The following is a 19,611-nucleotide window of genomic DNA, read 5'->3' as shown; positions in this document are numbered from 1 at the left end:
TGCAGGGGACCTGGTGGGCACCGCCCCTAGACTGGGGACTAAGAGGACCAAGGGGCCCACCCTGCCCCCTAGTGGCGGTGTGTGGAACTGCTCCAGTGCTTCTGGTCAGCGATGGCTATGGGGACACATTGCTGTGTGATGTTCAACAGTGGCTCCACTGAGAATGGCACCTAGGGAAGGTCACTTGAAATGAGTCTGATCTCTGCCCTAAACAGGGGGTCAGGGAGGCACGCCTGTTCATTCTGATCCCCCCAAGGCCTGGGCTTGCCCTTTGCTCCTCTGCAGTCTGCTGTGGTCCGTGGGCTGCTGGGCTTGTAGGGAGACCCTGCCCTAAAACTCAGGACTGGGCAGGAGCCCCCAGGGTGGGTGACAGTGGAGCTGCTGCCCTCGGGCCCACGGGTATCCCGCCTCTGGCTGTTAACAGCACAGGGCAGCCTGCAAGCCGCAGGGCGGGCATCCCTCAGGCCGCTTGCTGGCCGTCCCCACCCCCAGGCCCCGTCTGCTGTGAGGACAGTCTGCTCCTCCTGGACCGGGAGGAGTCACTGTCCTGGGGCCCTTGATCCCGGCCGCCAGGCTCACCCCTGGAGGTCCAGCCTCCCTTTCATTTCTCTGCCTGATTTTTTCTTTCTTCTTCTTGCTATTTATAATTTACTTTATCTTGCTGGGATTTTTCTGTTTCCTGGCAAGCTACCTTAAATCTGGTCAATAATAAAACTTTATAAAAATAGAACTACCATATGATCCAGCAATCCCACTCCTGGGCATATATCTGAACAAAACTATAATTAAAAAGATACATTCACACCTGTGTTCATAGCAGCACTATTCATAATAGCCAAGACATGGGAAGAACCTACATATCCATCAACAGATGAATGGATAAAGAAGATGTTGCATATATATACAGTGGAATATTACTCAGTCATAAAAAGAATGAAGTAATGCCATTTGCAACAACATGGATGGAACTGGAGATTATTATACTAAGTGAAGTAAATCAGAAAAAGATAAATATCATATAATATCACTTATATGTGGAATCTGGCTTCCCAGGTGGCTCAGTGGTAAAGAATTTGCCTGCTGAGGCAGGAGAGTCAAGAGACTCTGGTTCGATCCCTGGGTGGGGAAGATCCCCTGGAGAAGGAAATGGCAACCCACTCCTGTATTCTTGCCTGGAGAATCCCGTGTACAGAGAAGCATGGTGGGCTACAGTCCATGGGGTGGCAAGAGTCAGACACGACTGAGCACAAACACACATATGTGGAATCTAAAATACAATACAAATAAACATATCGACAAAAAGAAACAGACCCATAGACATAGAGAAAAGACTTAGGGTTGCCAGGAGGGGGGGAGGGGAGAAGGATGGGTTGGGAGTTTGGGATTAGCAGAGGCAAACTATTAACTAAAGACTGGATAAATAACAATGACCTACTGTAGAGCACAAAGAACTATATTCAACGTCCTGGGATAAAGCATAATAGAAAAAATATAAAAAAGAATATATATATCTGTAACTAAAAATGTTAAATATATATATATATATGCATACATGCACACATCTGGACACTCAATATACAAAAGTATGTATGATTTATAAAAGTAATATTATATGGTAGCTCAGCTGGAAAAGAATCCACCTGCAATGCAGGAGACCCTGGTTTGATTCCTGGGTCAGGAAGATCCCTTGAAGAAGGGATAGGCTACCCACTCCAGTATTCATGGGTTTCCCTAGTGGCTCAGATGGTAAACAATCTGCCCGCAATGCGGGAGACCTGGGTTCTATCCCAGGGAAGATCCCCTGGAGAAGGGAATGGCAACCCACTCCAATATTCTTGCCTGGAGAACCCCATGGACACAGGAGTTTGGCAGTCCATGGGGTTGCGAAGAGTCAGACAACTGAAGTGACTTAGCACGCACTCACGAGTCACCAAGGAAGCCCAGATGGAGGGTACAGACAGATTTTAATCAGAGGGTCTTAAATTTCTTGTGGGCTTTCCTGGTGGTTCAGATGGTAAAGAAATCCGCCTGCAATGCAGGAGACCTGGGTTTGATCCCTGGGTTGGGAAAATCCCCTGGAGGAGGGCTTGGCAACCCACTACAGTATTCTTGCCTGGAGAATCCCCATGGATAGAGGAGCTTGGTGGGCTACAGTCCATGGGATCACAAAGAGTTGGACATGACTGAGTGATTAAGCACAGCATACCATATTACTTTACATAAATGGTAAAAGAATCCATCTGCCAGTGGTAAAAGAATCTGCCTGCTGAGGCAGGAGATGCAGGTTCGATCCCTGGGTGGGGAAGATCCCCTGAAAAAGGAAATGGCAATCCACTCCAGTATTCTTGCCTGGGAAATCCCATGGACAGAGAAGCCTGGAGGGCTACAGTCCATGCGGTCGCAAAAGAGTTGGTCACAACTTAGCAACTAAACAACAACAAAAATAAATATTGTATATGTATGTCCAGCTCTGTCATCTATGTTTGTATCTGCGTGCCGGTCTGTCTATATCTATATTCAGATCTATATCTGAATGGGATGGAATACCTACACCCGTATCTATAGCTACATCCTTATTTACATGCGAGTCCACACTCACCTCCACACTGAATCCATGCCTACACCTACACTTGCCTCACCTCAGCTAGTGAACTGGCTCCTGGTGTCCCACCGGCAGCGCCAACCCCAGCACCTCCCCCACAGCGAGGAGGACCTGCCCAGTGCAGAGCCCAGAGCCCCATTTACACAGTGGAGACCCAGGTCAGGGGCGTTGGGGGCCTACCTGTGGTCAAAGCACCAGGGACAGACAGAGCCTAGTGCTGGTCCCCTTTTGCTGGATGCCCCTTCAATATCTCCGAAGGTTCCTACCTTCCTGCAAACATAACCCCTGGCCTCCGCATCCCTTGCCACTGTAACCACCTGCTCGAAGCCGCCCATGTGAGCATCGTCCTGGCCCTCCCCCTGCCGTCTAATGGCCAAACCTGTGGTGGCCACTGTGTGTTCAAGAAGTATGGTGGGTGCAGGGGAGGGTCCACATCTGGACCCCCTCCTGTCTCACCAGCCAGGACCAGGGGACTCCCCAGCTCTGCCCTCCCCCTGAGCCTGTCAGCACCCCGGGTCCCCCATACAGGCTCAGCTGTCCCCCAGGAGTCCTGGGCAGCTACCCCACTTCTGGGAGCCCCCTTACTTACTGTGGGAGGCACACTGTATGTGGTATGCCTGGGCACTGCTCGTGTTATGTACGGGTCATTCCCTGCCTGTGCCCTCTGTCTCCCCAGCCCCGTGCAGGGTGCCCTCTCTTCCCAGCAGGGTGTCTGGTGCCCATGGTTAGGCACCCTGGCCTCCAGCTCCTGCCTCTCCTCAGGAGATGCCCCCCACCCCCCTGTGGAGGCTCACCTCCTTTCCCGTTCTCTAGGAGGATATTCCCACCAGTCTTCCTGGTGCTCCAGGCACCACCAAACATGGAGACGTGCCCATCTCTCCATCGCCCTCTCCCAGGTGCCCACGTGGCAACACCCAGGGCAGTATCTCCCCCACCCCCCATATCCAGTTCTCATTTGGACAGTTCAGGGGCCTCAGATAGACCCCAACCCTACCTTACATGGCCTGCTTCCTAGATTCAGGTGGTGGCGTCTAGCCTGGCTTCTCTCTCCTCTGGGGTTGCAGGACACAGTTGTTGCCCTCATCCGGCTCCCAGACACCTGGTGCCTGCTCGCCTGGACCAGGTCCCCCCTGTTTCTCCCTCCCTTGTCAGCTCCCCCAGGCTGGTTCTGCCTGACCCTGCACTGCCCCTGACTTGAGACACTGCAAAGCGCCCCTGGGGTCCCTGCCCTCATATTCCTCCTCCTGCCTCTCATGGCCCACAACCCCTGGTTGGGCCCACCTGACTTGCTTGGCAAGTCGACCCCGGCTGCCCTTAGCTGCCAGCTGAGTTTGGTTTGGAAGGAGACAGGAAGTGAAAGGTCGTGGGGGTGCTTCTCCTCTGCCCAGCCCTGCATGCATGCCTTTCGTCTCCAATGGTGGCTCATCCTTCCCAGGGTGGGGTCCCTCTGCCCAGGTGCCTGTCCACTGAGCATCGTGTTCCCCCCACCCAGTTCGAGTGTCAGGGGGCAGCGGCTGGGCTCCCCCATCCTGCAGGACCACTGCAGCTTCCTCGGGACTCTGACTCTGCTCCCTGAGCTGACATCATCTAACTCCGGAAGGATTGGAATCCAATGCAGAGAAGGAGGAATAGACCAAATACGGAGAACTGGCACTTCCTGCCAGGTTCAAGAATCATTTGCAAAGGTTTGGTCTTTAATGATGAAACCAGTTGGGAAAAGTCAGCATATTGAAGACTACCAGATTAATCCTCTGATTCCATTTTAACATGTATAATTGAGGGTTGATTCTAAATTCGTGGTTTAAAATTGGACCTTGTCAGAGAATTTAAAACATTTGCACACAATCCTGAAATGCTTCAGAGAATTTGAGATGTGGTATAAGTTTGATATACTAGACACAGGAGAATTTTGTAAGCACTTAGGGGAGCTTCTGCAGGGATATCAGGTCTTCGAAGTTCTTAAAGAGAAAAGAAAATATGCCACATTTATAAGTGTCATTTTAAAAGGTTCAAGGGAATTTAACTAGGCAGAAATGGAACTGATTATTGTTTAATAGTGTTTAATATATTCAATCTGAGTTAGTCAAGCATTAATCAAAGAAAAGGGGAAGTTGAGTGTTCTTTTATTATATTTATAACCATAAAAATATGATCTCTAGGTTTCACTTTAAAACCTTAAAACAAGTTTGGAAAAGTGTAACTTCAATAAACTGTATATAAAATTTTAAAAATAAATCTTATATAATCTTTCCTGTGAATAAAGTCTCCGCAGACAAATAAAAACCCAAGTGAAACCCCAGAAACAAAACATAAAAACCCAAGGACCCCAAATCAATCAAAGCTCATCCCCACCTCAGCACAGCCTGGCCGCAGGAGACCCCGAGGCCTGGCCCCTGGCCCCTTCCCCTCTGTCCGTGTTTATGGAGTGGGCTCAGAGCAAGCAGCATGCGAGCCTGGCTGGCTCACGGCCCCCAGAGTGGCAGCCGGGGGTGCGGAGTGGGCAGCTGGTTCTCAAAGTGGGTTCCAGTGGAGTGAGTGGACCCTGGGAATTTGTTGGAAATGGAGATTCCTGGGCTCCACCCTGCCATACTGAATCCACATCTCTGGGATGGAGTGCAGTGATCTATTTGTATGGCGCCTCTAGGTGATTCTGATGCTGCTGGAGTCTGAGATCCAGGCTGAGGGACCTGCCGCTTCCTCGTAATGGGTCTCCCAGTCCCTCCCAGTCTGCCTGCGAACCTGCTCTGCTCTGCACTCTGAGTGGTGGAGCGGCTGTCACAGCATCCTGGGGCCTCGGTGAGACCAGCTGGAACCTGGGACCCTTTGCTGCAGTGCTTGTACCTGGACAAAGGTCTCCTTGGGCAACAAAACACAAAGAAACTCTAAGGGACTAAAAATAACTGTGAGCATGCGCAGTTGGGGCAAATTCTGGACAAAAGATACAAAAAGACTAAAACCCAACAGCCACTTCCGAAGAGCCAGGAGCAAAAGCAGGGTACTGTGCATGCTCCCCTGCACACAGCACCATCTATGGGGTGGACAGACCACCTAAGCCACTCCTCCAGCCTGAACCCTTGGACACACCCCTACCCTCACCGCATATAGGGAACCAGCTCAGCTCGCCCCCACCTCGGGGAGCAGGCTAGGGAAACTGTTGCTTGTTTTCACTGCCTTCTGTAGCCACTGAAGCCCCAGTAAAGTTTTGCCTAAATTTTTTGTTTGGCCTCTGATTAATTTTTATTGATTAGGGAGGCAGAGAACCCTGGTCAGATCATCAGGACGCAGCATCACAGCTAATGATAAATCTTATCACAAATAATGTCCTAAAAATTGGAACTCAGTGCCCATGCTGGCTTCCTTTTATTTAAATCAGAAACAGCTCTGAACCTCAGGCTTGGTTGCTGGTGGGTGAGCGACTCATGGCCGGCCTACCCACTGCTGCAGGACTCGGTCAGTTCACTGGCTGTCCCCAAACCCTGAGTCTTGGCCTCTTTGAAGAGGGGCAGGAGGGCACGGGAGTGAGGTCAGAGGTGGCAGTGTGAGTTCACATGCCTGTCAGGCTCTGGCTATCCTGGCCCTGGCAGCCTTGCTCCCACACAGCCAGAGCCCGTGGGCCGACTGTCACTTACAGACCATGGGAGCTGCCCTGCTTCACAGTTTGGATCCATGACCAAGCTCATTCAGCTTCCCCTAAGAGGGGACATCACCAACCGGGGTCATCTGTAGCTCTCCAAGTTACTCTGCCCTTGGATGGGGCAACCCTGATAATTAAGACTAGTTGGAGGATTCTTGGGCAAGTGTGACCAGAGGGGACCTCCCTGGTGGTCCAGTGGTTAAGACTCCATGCTTCCACCGAAGGGGCATGGGTTTGATGCCTGATCAGGGAACTAAGATCCCACATACCTTGGAGCAACTAAGCCTGTGTACCACAACTAGAGAGCCCGTGTGCCTCCAACGACTGAGCCCACGTGCTACATCTACTGAAACCCATGAGCCCTAGAGCCAGCGTTCCGCACCAAGAGAAGCCACTACAATGAGAAGCCTGAGTACCGCAACTAGAGAGTGGCCCCACTCACTGCAGCTAGAGATAGCCTGCTCACAGCAACAAAGACCCAGCACAGCCGAAAATACATTTAAAAAGAAGTTGTTGGCATCTTGCCTGCTGTTCTGTCCACGTTGACCAGTCACTGCATCAGATTAGGGTTGACAACAGATACCAGAATCTGGGAGAGGCAGGAGGGATCCTCCCCAGCAACCCCCAGCTATGCTGGGTCTTCGGACTGGTCTGTGGGTTTAAGTCTCCCAGTGATGGTGCTCTGTCAAGGCTAATAGATCCTGTGTCAAAAATGTTTGATTAGGGAGCTCCAGTGTTGCCCCTGGGTAGAGACAGCTAACCACTGGTTAGTTAGCCTTGAGCTAGTGTGAGTCTGCTTTCCAGCCCTGGGTACACCTGGCTAAGCTGCTTCCCCATCCTGGGCCTCTGTGCACCCTGGTAGAGCAGGGTCACTGGACTGCAGTTGCAACAGGAAAGGAAGGAGTATTAGTATCCTGCTAATGCAGGAGTGAGGCAAGGACTTGGTGGCCCATGATCAGGGGCTGAGGGTTCAAACCCACACTCTCCTGGAAGCAGGGTCCTGTGGCACCCCAGGTCCACAGACCTTGAAAGCTCTGCCCATCCCTCTCTGGATGGGCTGTGTCACATCATGTCAATCATGCTGTGACCATCCCACTGAGCTGAGAATGAAGCCCAGAGCACCAGCCTTCAACAGGACACTGGCTTAGAACCCAATCCCATTTTACCTAGGAGTACACTGAACCAAGGAGGTGAAAGACCAACACACTGAAAACTACAAAACAGCAATGAAAGAAACTGAAGAAGACACTAATAAATGGAAAAGTATCCTTGCTCATGGATTGGAAAAATGTTGCTAAAATGACCATATTACCCACAGCTATCCATAGATTCTGTGCATCCCTATCAAAATGCCAATGATATTTTCCCTCAGAAATAGAACAAATAATTCCTCTAATTTCTGTGGAATCACAAAAGACTCCAAAGCAATCTTGAGAAAGAAGAACAAAGCCGGAGGCATCACATGCCTTGATTTCAAACTATATTACAAAGCTACGATAATCAAAACATATGGCATTGGCATAAAAACAGGCACATGCAGGGATCAATGGGACAGAATAGAGAGCCCAGAAATAAACCCAGGCACACATTGCCAGTGAATTTATGACCAAGGAGCCAAGAATATATAACAGGGAAAAGATAGCCTCAATAAATTGTGCTGGACAGTCCAGGGAAAACTGAACAGCTATACACAAAACAGTAAGCTGAACCACTATCTTACACTATCATGCACAAAAGTTAACTCAAAATGAACTAAAGATTTGAGCATAAGACCTGGAACCATAACATTCCTAGAAGACACAGATGTAGAGGCCCGTCTTGTGGACACAGCAGGGGAATGAGGGAGTGGGACGAATGGAGAGAGTAGCCTTGATGCATACTGCTGCTGCTGCTAAGTTGCTTCAGTCGTGTCCGACTCTGTGCGATTCCAGAGACGGCAGCCCACCAGGCTCCCCCATCCCTGGGATTCTCCAGGCAAGAACACTGGAGTGGGTTGCCATTTCCTTCTCCAATGCATACTACCGTGTGTGAAATAGAGAGCCAGTGAGAAGTTACTGTGTAGTACAGGGAGTTCAGCTCAGTGCTCTGTGACGACCTTGGGGGTGAATTGGCAGGGAGGGAGGTCCAAGAGGGTGGAGATATATGGCTGATTCGCACTGTTGTATGGCAGAAACCAACACAACATTCTAAAGCAATTATCCTCCAGTTAATAAACAAAAATAAAGTGAACTCGGAAAGAAAATAACTAGAAGAAAACATCCTGCCTGGAGTCTTCTCTACACACTGGCCCCCTGCAGAAGCCATGGGGGCTTCCGATGCCCACAGTGCCCATACGCACTCTGCCTTTCACCTCCACCAAGACAAGCCCACGACCTTGTCTCTTCGCCACTGATGGACAAACTCCCAGTGCACAGGACCAGCTCTTAGTTTCCAAGCTCCCCACCAGCCCTGACTTCAGTGCAAAGCAACAGAATGAGTGGCTTGAGAAATAAAGTAAGATCTGAAATACAGTCTCTCATTACCACATTCATAACGCTTCCCAGTCCCTTTGCCACAGAGGTTTCTTACATTGACCTAAGTTTGGGGGCTTTTACCTCCTCCTGACCTGTAACAAGCAGCTCACAGACCAGCCAGGCACAACTTTTGACAGGTCTGCTGGGCACACCATCCCCGTGAGTGGCCCCAGCGGCTGAGTGACACTTACCCTCATGCCCAGCTCTATGTTCTCCCCACCGTACACCTCCATGCCTGGGTCCAGCAGACCAATGTCCCCGAAGTACTCCCGGTCCACAACGAAGGAGCAGCCGATCATGGCCGGGGTCCTGGGGAGAAGCAGACAGGGACCAAGCAGGCCATCAGTGTGCGGCGCAGACCCCAGCAGCCTGGGGGGGACCGCCACCCTCTTTCCAAGTCCTCACACGTCATCCCTGAGTTCCTTGTCTTCACCTGGTCACTGTGCCCAGGGCTTGCCTCAGGCTTGTCTTTGCACCCATCAGAGATGACCAAAAAACCAACATTCCATTCAGACAACTTAGTGTAGATTTTAAAAATTTAAAAATCTGATTACCCAGTGAGTTATTTAGTTGCCCTGATCATAATCTCCCAAGCTTCAGTCACTTACCTACCTCCTTCATTATTTTATCTGTGTATCAGGAATCAGGGCCACAACTGGCAGTCACACAGCTTGTGCACTGCTCAACTCTATGCTGCTGCTGCTGCTGCTGCTGCTAAGTCACTTCAGTCGTGTCCAACTCTGTGCAGTCCCATAGATGGCAGCCCACCAGGCTCCCCCGTCCCTGGGATTCTCCAGGCAAGAACACTGGAGTGGGTTGCCATTTCCTTCTCCAATGAATGAAAGTGAAAAGTGAAAGTGAAGTCGCTCAGTCATGTCCGACTCTTAGCGACCCCACGGACTGCAGCCTACCAGGCTCCTCTGTCCATGGGATTTTCCAGGCAAGAGTACTGGAGTGGGGTGCCATTGCCTTCTCCGACCAGCTGTACTATATTCCTGTAATAATTCTATTTACATCTACACATTTTTAAAATGTGAGTAAATCTTGCCTTGCCCCAAGCAATTGTATCTGTAAAATCACGTGTCAATGTGCTAGTTATATTTTCTTCTAAGATGTATTAGCAATTTATCAGTGTTGAGACCTCCACTGGACTCATGGAGCAGTGGTGATCAAAGCAGGTCATGAACGGACGGAGTGGCAGAGAAAAGTGGGCGGTATCACTGTGAATGGACCTGCACACTCGCTGACTCATTCATTCATTTCTGATACACTCACATCATAAACTCAGTGTATACTGAGAACCTATTAGTTGGAGGAGAAAAAAAAATAAAGGAAAAATATCTTTCTAGCAATAGGCACAATCTCTGTTTTGTGAGAAAGCAGGACCTTCCAAGCTTTTTTAAAAAATTTATTTACTTTTATTAATGCCTGTACTGGGTCTTCGTTGCTGCACAGGCTTTTTCTCTAGTGGCAGAGAGCAGGGGCCACTCTCTAGTTGCGGTGCGTGGGCTTCTCACTGGGATGGCTTCTCTTGTTGCAGAGCACAGGCAGTAGGGTGTGCACACTTCAGTGGTTGTGGCTCCCGGCCCAGGCTCAGTAGCTGTGCAGGCTTAGTTGCTCCGAGGAATGTGGGATCTTCCCGAATCAGGGATTGAACCCATGTCTCCTGCATTTGCAGGCAGATTAGTTACCACCGAGTCACCAGGGAAGTCCCCTTCCAAGCTTTGGATGGAAGAATTTGCTTCGAAACAAAGACAACCACCTTGTAGCCTAAGGGCTCAGTTTCTTCCAAGCTCTTAGAGGACTGGCAAAGGCTCCCCCATTGTCCCCGAAGGCCCCCCAAGACCCCGAAAGACAGGGTTGTGGCTGCCCTCTCCTCTGCTTCCACTTGTGCCCACCCACTGCTCTCACAGGTATGAAATCTCTCTTCACTGAAAACAACACAAAAAGTTGTTCTTAATCACAGTTTAAAAGAAGCATTTCCGGTCCCAGTGACTGGGACACCAGAAGCAAGTGCCCATGAGTTGTCCAAGAATAACAGAGGCATTAAAAGGCAATTATCCTTTTATTTGTGTAAAGATCCAATTTGTTTTGTCATGACATTTGGGCCACAAATCTAATAGTAACAAAATTTTAATGTCACCTGTGACGCATAGCAAGCGTTTAACTAGTTAAGTTATAGTTCACCGACGACGACAGCTATTTCTTTCATTTTCTTAACGACAACACAAAAATCTCAGGGTGATCTCTCATGAATTGAACTGCCAAGTCCCTGCCAAGTCTATTACAGCTGTAATGATTTTTTTATTATTGCTCCGAGTTCCAAAATAAACTTCACCTCACAAGGCGACGGTAGCAGAGTCAGCTGGCTCTGAATTTATTTGCATGAGAAATTCTTGCTGTGATTACAGAAAACGGTGAAGGCCGAGGGTTCTCGGGTTCGGTGGAGGAGGAACTTGGTCACTCTGGGGAGCATCCTTACATCTGGGCTGATGTGCTGCCCGCCTGGATACAGCCTCTCCATGAGGATGCTCTCCTGGGCTCCTGCCTTGCAGAGGCCACAGACATGCAGACACACACAGGTGCACAGACACACATGCCACACACATGCATGGACAAGCAGACACACGCAACAGACACATGGATACATGGACACATGGAGACACACGCAACACACACATGCGTGGACAAGCATACACATGCAACAGACACACGGATACATGGACACATGGAGACACATACGCAACACACATACCCCATAAGGACAGACACACACAATAAACAGATGTACAGATATACAGACACACACAATACACACACATAGTCCCATGAATGTACTCACAAACATACACACCCAAATGCACACAGATACATATAGACACACATAACATGCACACAGACAATACAGAGAAACACACGTGTGCACACACATAAACACAGATACACACCTGCAGCAAACACACAGAGATACATGCAGCACATGCATACACAGAGATACACACAGACACACATCTAGGCATCACACACAGGCACACATCCCCAGGTCCATGAAGCCTTGGAGTTCTATATGAATAGGAGCTGATAAAATGAAGATCACAAATGGGCTCTTCAGCTTTTGGGAGAGTGACAAGGGACAAGAGAGGCACCTGCTCTCGATGTCTTGAAGAAGAACACCGGCTCACAGGCAGGGCACTGTCAGGTGATCAGCATAACACAGGGGAGGACAGCCGACCGGGTGTAGGGGCCACATGCGCTGGTGACAAGGTGGTGGAGAAACTGGTGTGCATTGGCTCAACCCTCCTGGAAAAGTCTGAAGCTATGAACAGAGAGCCAGCAGTGCTTGTGCAGTGATGCAGTGCTGACCCAGCTCCTTGCACACCAGCTGTGTGCCCTTGGGCAAGCTGGTCAGCTTCTCTGTGCTCAGCTTCCCTGCCAGTAACACGAGAGGCAGAATGGTGCCTCCTCCAAAGGCAGCTGTGCAGATGAAAACTATATGGAGGAGGGTCTGGAGCCTGGGAACCATTTACTGTTACTATTTTACCCCCTAATTCCGTGGCTGGCATTTATCCTAGGAGACTGATCCGAAAGCTATTTGCACAAAGCTGTGCACTGCAGCGTGAGTTATAGTGGCAAAAGGGAAATCAACTTAGAGTTCATCAGTGTAGATGGTCGAATGAGTTTCGAGCCGTTCTTTTGACGGATTGTTACCTACCCAGCAGGTGAGGTGCTTATCAAGACCACCCAGTGCCATAAGAAGTGATGCTTGGGAGAAGGTAAGCGACAAGTCAGCAAGGAAAATGTCACCAACCTACCACTGTGACCAGAGAAGCAATTATGTGTGAGTGTGCCTGTATGCACAGGCTTCCCCTGTGGCTCATTGGTAAAGAATCCGTCTGCCATGAAGGAGACACAGGAGATGAAGTTTCGATCCCTGGGTTGGGGCGATCCCCTGGAGGAGGAAATGGCAACCCACTCCAGTATTCTTGCCTGGAGACTCCCATGGACAGAGGAGCCTGGTGGGCTACAGTCCGTGGGGTCACAAAGAGTCAGACATGCCTGAAGCAACTGAGCATGCATGCATGCACGTCTATAACGCATGCACAAATCTATATGTGGTCTTGTGTGGGTGTGTCTGTGTGTGTGGATCTATGTGTGGTCTTGTGTAGGTGTGTGTCTGTGTGTGCGAATCTATGTGTGGTCTTGTGTGTGTGTATCTGTGTGTGCGAATCTATGTGTGGTTTTTTGTGTGTGAGCATGTACACGTGTCTGTGTGCTTGCATTTGTGTCTTCGTGCATCTCTATGCATGAGTGTGCATCTGTGTGTGAGTACAGGTGTGACTTGGACCCTCATTCCATGTTCCCCTGCTTGTGGAGGGGAGCAGGTGCTGGGTGTGGGCCCCTCCGCCGACCCCACAACATCCCCTCTTTTCCTCTGGGTTCATCTGGCCCCACTGGAAGCCGGCTTACACCCATGGTCTCTCTGCATCCACAAGACACACTGGCATGAATCTGGACTGCCCCAGGGACAGGGGTGCAAACCCATATGTGGGCTCTGTGGCCCCAGGAAGATGCAAGCCAGATGAGCCTACGGGCTGCAGCTGCCCTCCTGGAGGCGGGCGGGGAGGGGCCCACACAACGCAGCCAATGCCCCACATCTGTGCTCTGCTAGCAGCTCAGAGCCACACGGAGACAAACACGCCACTGGTCATGGGTCCCGTTTTGACCTCATTCAGAATTCAGGAAATAGCTCCATTTCAATGATACAGTTCATGCGGGCAGCCACCTCCAGCACACAGGGCCCCTGGGGCCACGAGGGCCTCCCAGCCCCTCACTGCCCTCTCTTTCTCCATCTGTCAAGGCTGAGATACTTCTCTGCAGAAATCCAAGCCTTCTTTTGACCCCTTTCTTCCTTGAGCTTCCAGGATAATGACTGGCAGAGAAATTTCCTTAGGTAAATTTTCACACACCAGCCTCTCCCAGGCCACCTTCCTCAGAGCAGGTGTGGGAGCTGTGTCCTTCAGGAGAAGGGCATCGGTTCCCCGCCCCAGGTCCGAGGGAGACCAGAAACCCCAGAGCAGTTCTCAGGAAAGACCCTTTCAGGCCCACAGACTGGCCCCAGGGATGCAGGTTCCCAGCCTGGGGTCAGGTTTCATGACGCGGTAAGGGGCAATATCACAAGGTTTGCCAGGAGCCTTTGCTGCAGGAGTTAGGGTACCAGGGCTTCTTCTCATGGGTCTGCCGCTGAGGGGAGGTTGTGGGAAGACCCCTTCCCTGAGAAGCTGGAGAGGAGGGCCATCCTCTGGATAATGACCTTGGAAGCAAAGACCTCAAGCCTGCCCTTGGAGTCTTGTCACTCCAGACTCTCCAGCCCAAAGGGCGTGTGAAGCAGGCTGTTGGGAGCAGTGGGGACTGTGACACTGTCCCCCTCCCCCACCCCGAGAGCTCAGTAACAACTCAGCTCCAGTGGATCATCACCAGCTAGGAATGGGGACCTGGGTTTTTCCAGAATCTTCTACTTTTCAAAGAGTAGATACCAATTTCGTGTGAAATCTCTTAAGTATAAACATTGGTTCCAAGTTTGAGACATATATGACAAATCAGGTGACATACTGAGATTCAAGTGGCTTCCCTAGAACTTGAAGGACAAGGTCACACCACTCTAGGCTCCCTGGGCACTGTGCATACTAAGAGTGGGAGATTCAGAACGCCTTGTTCTCCCCCCAAGAAGAATGGCTGGGCGTCTGGGAGCTGTCTGCAGCATCACTAGGAGGGCAGTGAGTCCCAGCATGGAGCCTGCTGAGGGCCAGCAGGGTCTGGGGAGAGGCTGGTTGGCTTCCTCTCCAATTTTCAGGAAGCCTTGGCTGGGTGTGGTTAAAGCGACTGCATGGGCCAGCTGGCCACCAGCCCTGAAGGTGACCTTGAGAGGCCCCTGTCAGGGCTCTACTTCCCCAGTGGGCTGCACTCATGCACATGGAGGATACAACTTGGGGACTAGCTGTGACAATGGCACCATGTGGACCTGAGGAATGTTTGTGATTGTCACACGCATTATTGGACGTGAACGGCCCTCAGGGTCTCATCTCAACATGGCTGTGTGTCGGCTCTGTCCCCGTGGGGTCACCCTGCTGGGAGATGCCCAGTGAGGCTTGGGATCTCCCAACCTTGGAGCAGGGCTCTGCAGAGGGCCCTCTTCTGGACACCGGCATGTTCATTTCTTGCAGCTGTGAAACAAATACCACATGAACTGGGGCTTCAGACAAGAGATATTTGTCCTCTGCTAGCTCTGAAGGCCAGAAGTCTAAAGTCAAGGTGTGGGCAGGGCCATACTCCCTCTGAAGCTCCTGAGGAGGACCCTCCCTGCCTCTTCCAATGTCCTTGGCTTGTGGCTGCATCCCTCCCATCTCTGACTCCGGAGTGGCATGGTCTTTCCTCTTCTGTGTGTTTCTTACAAGGACACTTTCAGCAGCATTCAGGACCCAGCTGGGTCATCCACAGTAATCTCCCCGTCACAACATTCTAATTACATCTGCAAAGACCCTTTTCCCAGTGAGGTTGAATTCATGGGTTCTGGGTGGTCAGGACATAGACATGGCTGTCTGCTGTGCCCAGCCTTCCATCTCGGCCTTCTTATAAACCCTGTAGTATCTTCTCGGGAGACCATCTCTCTCCTTGAATGTACTCCCTGTGGGATGGCGAGTCTCCAGAACTTCCCTTCAGTGAAGGTCAACGGGTCCTTGGAGGGCCCTTCTCCCATCCACTTCCAGGAAAGATAGGGGCAGGGGTTTGTGACTCTGGAGACTGTCCTGGGGGCTGACAGTGTGTGCTATTCTGTGTCTGACGTTTTTGCCACACTTTGAGTTTCGTCCTCATTGTCATGGGCATCACCATACGACCCTTTGTAGTTCTGAGAAGCATCACACTTCGTTTACCTGTTCACATGTTGATAGACATTTGGGTTCAATTCAGGACTGTTGTGAAAAAAGCTGCTGCTATGAACATTCGCATCTTTGTGTAGACATATGTTTTCATTTCTTTTGGGCAAATACCTGGGGTGGAACGGCTGGTCATGTAGGAAGTGTTTTTACCTCTAGGAGAAACTGCCAGGTTTCCAAAGCGGTCTTGCTAATGTCTGCTCCCACCGGCCACGCTGAGAGTTGTGACTGGTCCGTGTTGCCATTGGTTTATCTGACCGACATTCTGTCTTATTTCCCTTGTGACTGCAGTGGGCGGCTTCCCATACGTGTGTTAGTGTTTTGTCTGCCTCCTTGCGTATAGCATTTGTTCAAGGTCTTTGCCTGTTTTTTTATTTCGGGTTTTGGGATTAGGGCTTTCTAATTCTTTCCAGGTGGTATTAATAAGGAGCAAAGTTTAAGACAACTTGCAGTCTGGCCAGAGCATTCTTTCTTCAGCTTGAGCATCCAGGCTGCTCTGAGACTTAATTTCTTGCTGGACAGCTCTTTGCTAATGGAGGGTAGGTGCCCAAAAGCCCCTCTAAGACCCTCCTAGGGGAAGAAACAACTTGTAAATGTGCCATGATGGACAGTTCTGGTCACTCATGGGCAGAATGGCCTGTTTCAGCAGGGACACACCAGATTGGAGAGATGAGGCAGGAGAGGTCCCTGCCTGAGGCCTTGAAATCCCAAACCTCTGTGGGGAGAACTGGCCAAGGCTCCAGGGGATCAACAGACCCTGGAGATGAACATTCACTCCAAGAAAAATACCTCCAGCCTGTTGGGCCCCCGGGAGAAAGTGGCAGCCCCAGTTGATTTTGAAGCATAGATTTCCCAGGGGTTCAACAGACCAGGGAAAAGAAGGGAGGGGCTGAAAACTGCAGAAGGTCAGTGAGTGATGGAAACGAACGAAGCAAGCCAGGTGCAAGAAGAGTGACCGTGCAAATCTGAAGGCAGAGCAACACAGAGACATTAGGGAGTGGTGGGGACTGCAGCAAATTGGAGACCTCAGCCCTGTTTAGACAGGGGGTCACTTCTCAGCTCCAGTGACTGGCTGCCCTGTGAGAACGTGCACCTTCTCATCTTAATAAAGATGCATTTTTAACATGGGAAAAACTCTACGTTTTCAGGTATGGGAACCAATTCAAAATAAAATAAGTGCTTTGGAGCACGTTCTCTATAGCACACCCACCATCCTGGGTCTGCTGGTTTCTTTGTCCTCTGCTGCTTTATGACTCTCGTGGTGTTGCCTCTGTCTGTCTGTCTCTCCCTCGTTCTGTCTGGGTCTCTGTCTCCTTCTCACTCCCTCTCTGCACCCCTATTCCTTTCTGCTCCCTGGCACCTTCCTCGTTTTGTTTCTTAGTGTGCACCCTCCCCCGAATCTCTGTCTTCCTCTGCTCATCCTGAAGTAGGCAACAAATGGGCCCCAGGTTAGACATTTACAATGGGTTTCCTATTTGCATTTCAGGGAGCAGGAAGAACAGGGGCTTCAGGCTGGATTCCTGAGACCAAGAAATAGGTGGGCTCCAGATCAGGCATTTACAATCAGCCTCCTGTTTGCCCTCTGAGATGGAAGTAACAGCAGAAACAGGGTAAATAGCCATTGCATGTCTCTTGTAAACACCTAAAGTAATAGTCATGGCACGGACAAAGAGGGGCAAACCTTGTTTGAGTAAAGGATTAAGGGATCTCTGCTTCCCCCTTTTCGGGACAAAGGAGACACTACCTATGCCCCCAAAAGGCTCCTTTATGGGAGTGAAAGTCAAGGGATAACATCAGGCCATAATGAGTCTTGCTCTTCCCAGAAGCCTTTACTTTGAGATCCATCTTGGCTGAGAGGTGCGTGCGCACCCAAGGGAGGGTCCCAGGGTAGGTCAGGTGTAGAAAAAGGAACCAGATAATTAGCCTGAAGGAAGACAAAGACCCAGAAGAACTGACCTATATAAATGACTTCACCACCTCTTTACCGTGCCGCTCACCACTAGGAGGGGCCCACCCTTTCTCTCCGGGTGTTTGTCTCTGCCTTGCTTCTGTCTTAACTAAGCAAACATTTTCTCTATGTGCTCTCCCACTTGTCGTGCTATGTCTGTAATAATAAACTTTGTACCTGCATTTACAGTTCCTGCCTCTGTGATAAATGCACTTTTCACTGGGTGCAAAGATCCAGAGAAAAATAGCTTCTAGCCTCTAGCCCTTGCTGTTCTGGTGGCTAGAATTCTTGGTTCTCATCCAGGCTTCCCAGGTTCAATTCCTGGGCAGGGAATGAAGATCTTGCTTCACACCACTGCTCACTGCTGCTTCCCTGAGATTCATCTGTCTCGTTCCCCTCTCTCTTTCCTTGGTGTCTCCCTTTTTCTGCTGTCTCCAAGTCTGTGTTCTTTTTCTCTGTCTCTTTTACTGGCTCTTTCTCTTTCTCTTCATTCTATCTGTCTGTCTCCCTCCTTCTCTCTCCTCCACCTGACCTGGTTATCAGTCAGTTCAGTCGCTCAGTCGTGTCTGACTCTTTGTGACTCCATGGACTGTAGCACACCAGACTTCCCTGTCCATTACTAACTCCTGGAGCTTACTCAAACTCGTGTCCATCAAGTCAGTGATGCCATCCAACCATCTCATCCTGTCACCCCCTTCTCCTCCTGCCTTCAGTCTTTCCCACCATCAGGGTCTTTTCCAATGAGTCAGTTCTTTGGATCAGGTGACCAAAGTATTGGAGCTTCAGCTTCAGCATCAGTCCTTCCAATGAATATTCAGAACTGATTTCCTTTAGGATTGACTGCTTTGATCTCCTTGCAGTCCAAGGGACTCTCAAGAGTCTTCTCCAACACCACAGTTCAAAAGCATCAATTCTTCTGCACTCAGCTTTCTTTATAGTCCAACTGTCACATTCACACATGACTACTGGAAAAATCATAGCTTTGACTAGATGGACCTTTGCTGGCAAAGTAATGTCTCTGCTATTCAACATGCTGTCTAGGTTTGTCATGGCTTTTCTTCCAAGAAGAAAGCATGTTTTAATTTCATGGTTGCAGTCACCATCTGCAGTGATTTTGGAGCCCCCCCAAAATAAAGTCTCTCACTGTTTCCATTGTTTCCCCATCTATTTGCCATGAAGTGATGGGACCAAATGCCATAATCTTAGTTTTCTGAATGTTGAGCTTTAAGCCAACTTTTTCACTCTCCTCTTTCACTTTCATCAAGAGGCTCTTTAGTTCTTCTTCACTTTCTGCCATAAGGGTAGTGTCATCTTCATATCTGAGGTTATTGATATTTCTCCTGGCAGTCTTGATTTCATCTTGATTCCAACCCAGAATTTTGCATGATTTACTCTGCATATAAATGAAATAAGTAGGGTGACAATATACAGCCTTGATGTACTCCTTTCCCAATTTTGAACCAGTTCTGTTGTTCCGTGTCCAGTTCTAACTGTTGCTTCTTGACCTGCATACAGATTTCTCAGGAGGCAGGTCAGGTGGTCTGGTATTCGCATCTCTTGAAGAATTTTCCACAGTTTGTTGTGATCCACACAAAGGGTTTGGCCTAGGCAATAAAGCAGAAGTAGTTTTTCTGGAATTCTCTTGCTTTCTCGATGATCCAATGGATGTTGGCAATTTGATCTCTGGTTCCTCTGCCCTTTCTAAATTCAGCTGGAACATCTGGAAGTTCACAATTCATGTACTGTTGAAGCCTGGCTTGGAGAATTTTGAGCATTACTTTGCTAGCATGTGAGATGAGTGCAATTGTGTGGTAGTTTGAACATTCTTTGGCATTGCCTTTCTTTGGGATTGGAATGAAAACTGACCTTTTCCAGTCCTGTGGCCACTGCTGAGTTTTCCAAATTTGCTGGCATATTGAGTGCAGCACTTTCACAGCATCATCTTTTAGGATTTGAAATAACTCAACTGGAATTCCATCACC

The 19,611-nt window shown here is 49.7% G+C and overlaps 1 protein-coding gene across 1 annotated transcript in view; it reads right to left on the bottom strand.

Annotated features, from left to right (window-relative positions):
* Nucleotides 1-19,611, bottom strand: part of GALNT9 (polypeptide N-acetylgalactosaminyltransferase 9) — a 114,973-nt gene that overhangs the window by 32,042 nt on the left and 63,320 nt on the right. Inside the window, exon 6 of the mRNA XM_086345966.1 lies at nt 8,941-9,058. Within this exon, the coding sequence (XP_086202092.1) occupies nt 8,941-9,058 (118 nt within the window). The remainder of the gene's footprint in view (nt 1-8,940; nt 9,059-19,611) is intronic.

The sequence above is a fragment of the Bos grunniens genome, chromosome 17 (assembly GCF_055505025.1).
Source record: "Bos grunniens cultivar Pamir isolate PY7600 chromosome 17, Bosgru_T2T1.0, whole genome shotgun sequence".
Classification (NCBI taxonomy): Eukaryota; Metazoa; Chordata; class Mammalia; order Artiodactyla; family Bovidae; genus Bos; species Bos grunniens.
This window is presented reverse-complemented; position numbering and strand designations above follow the sequence as displayed.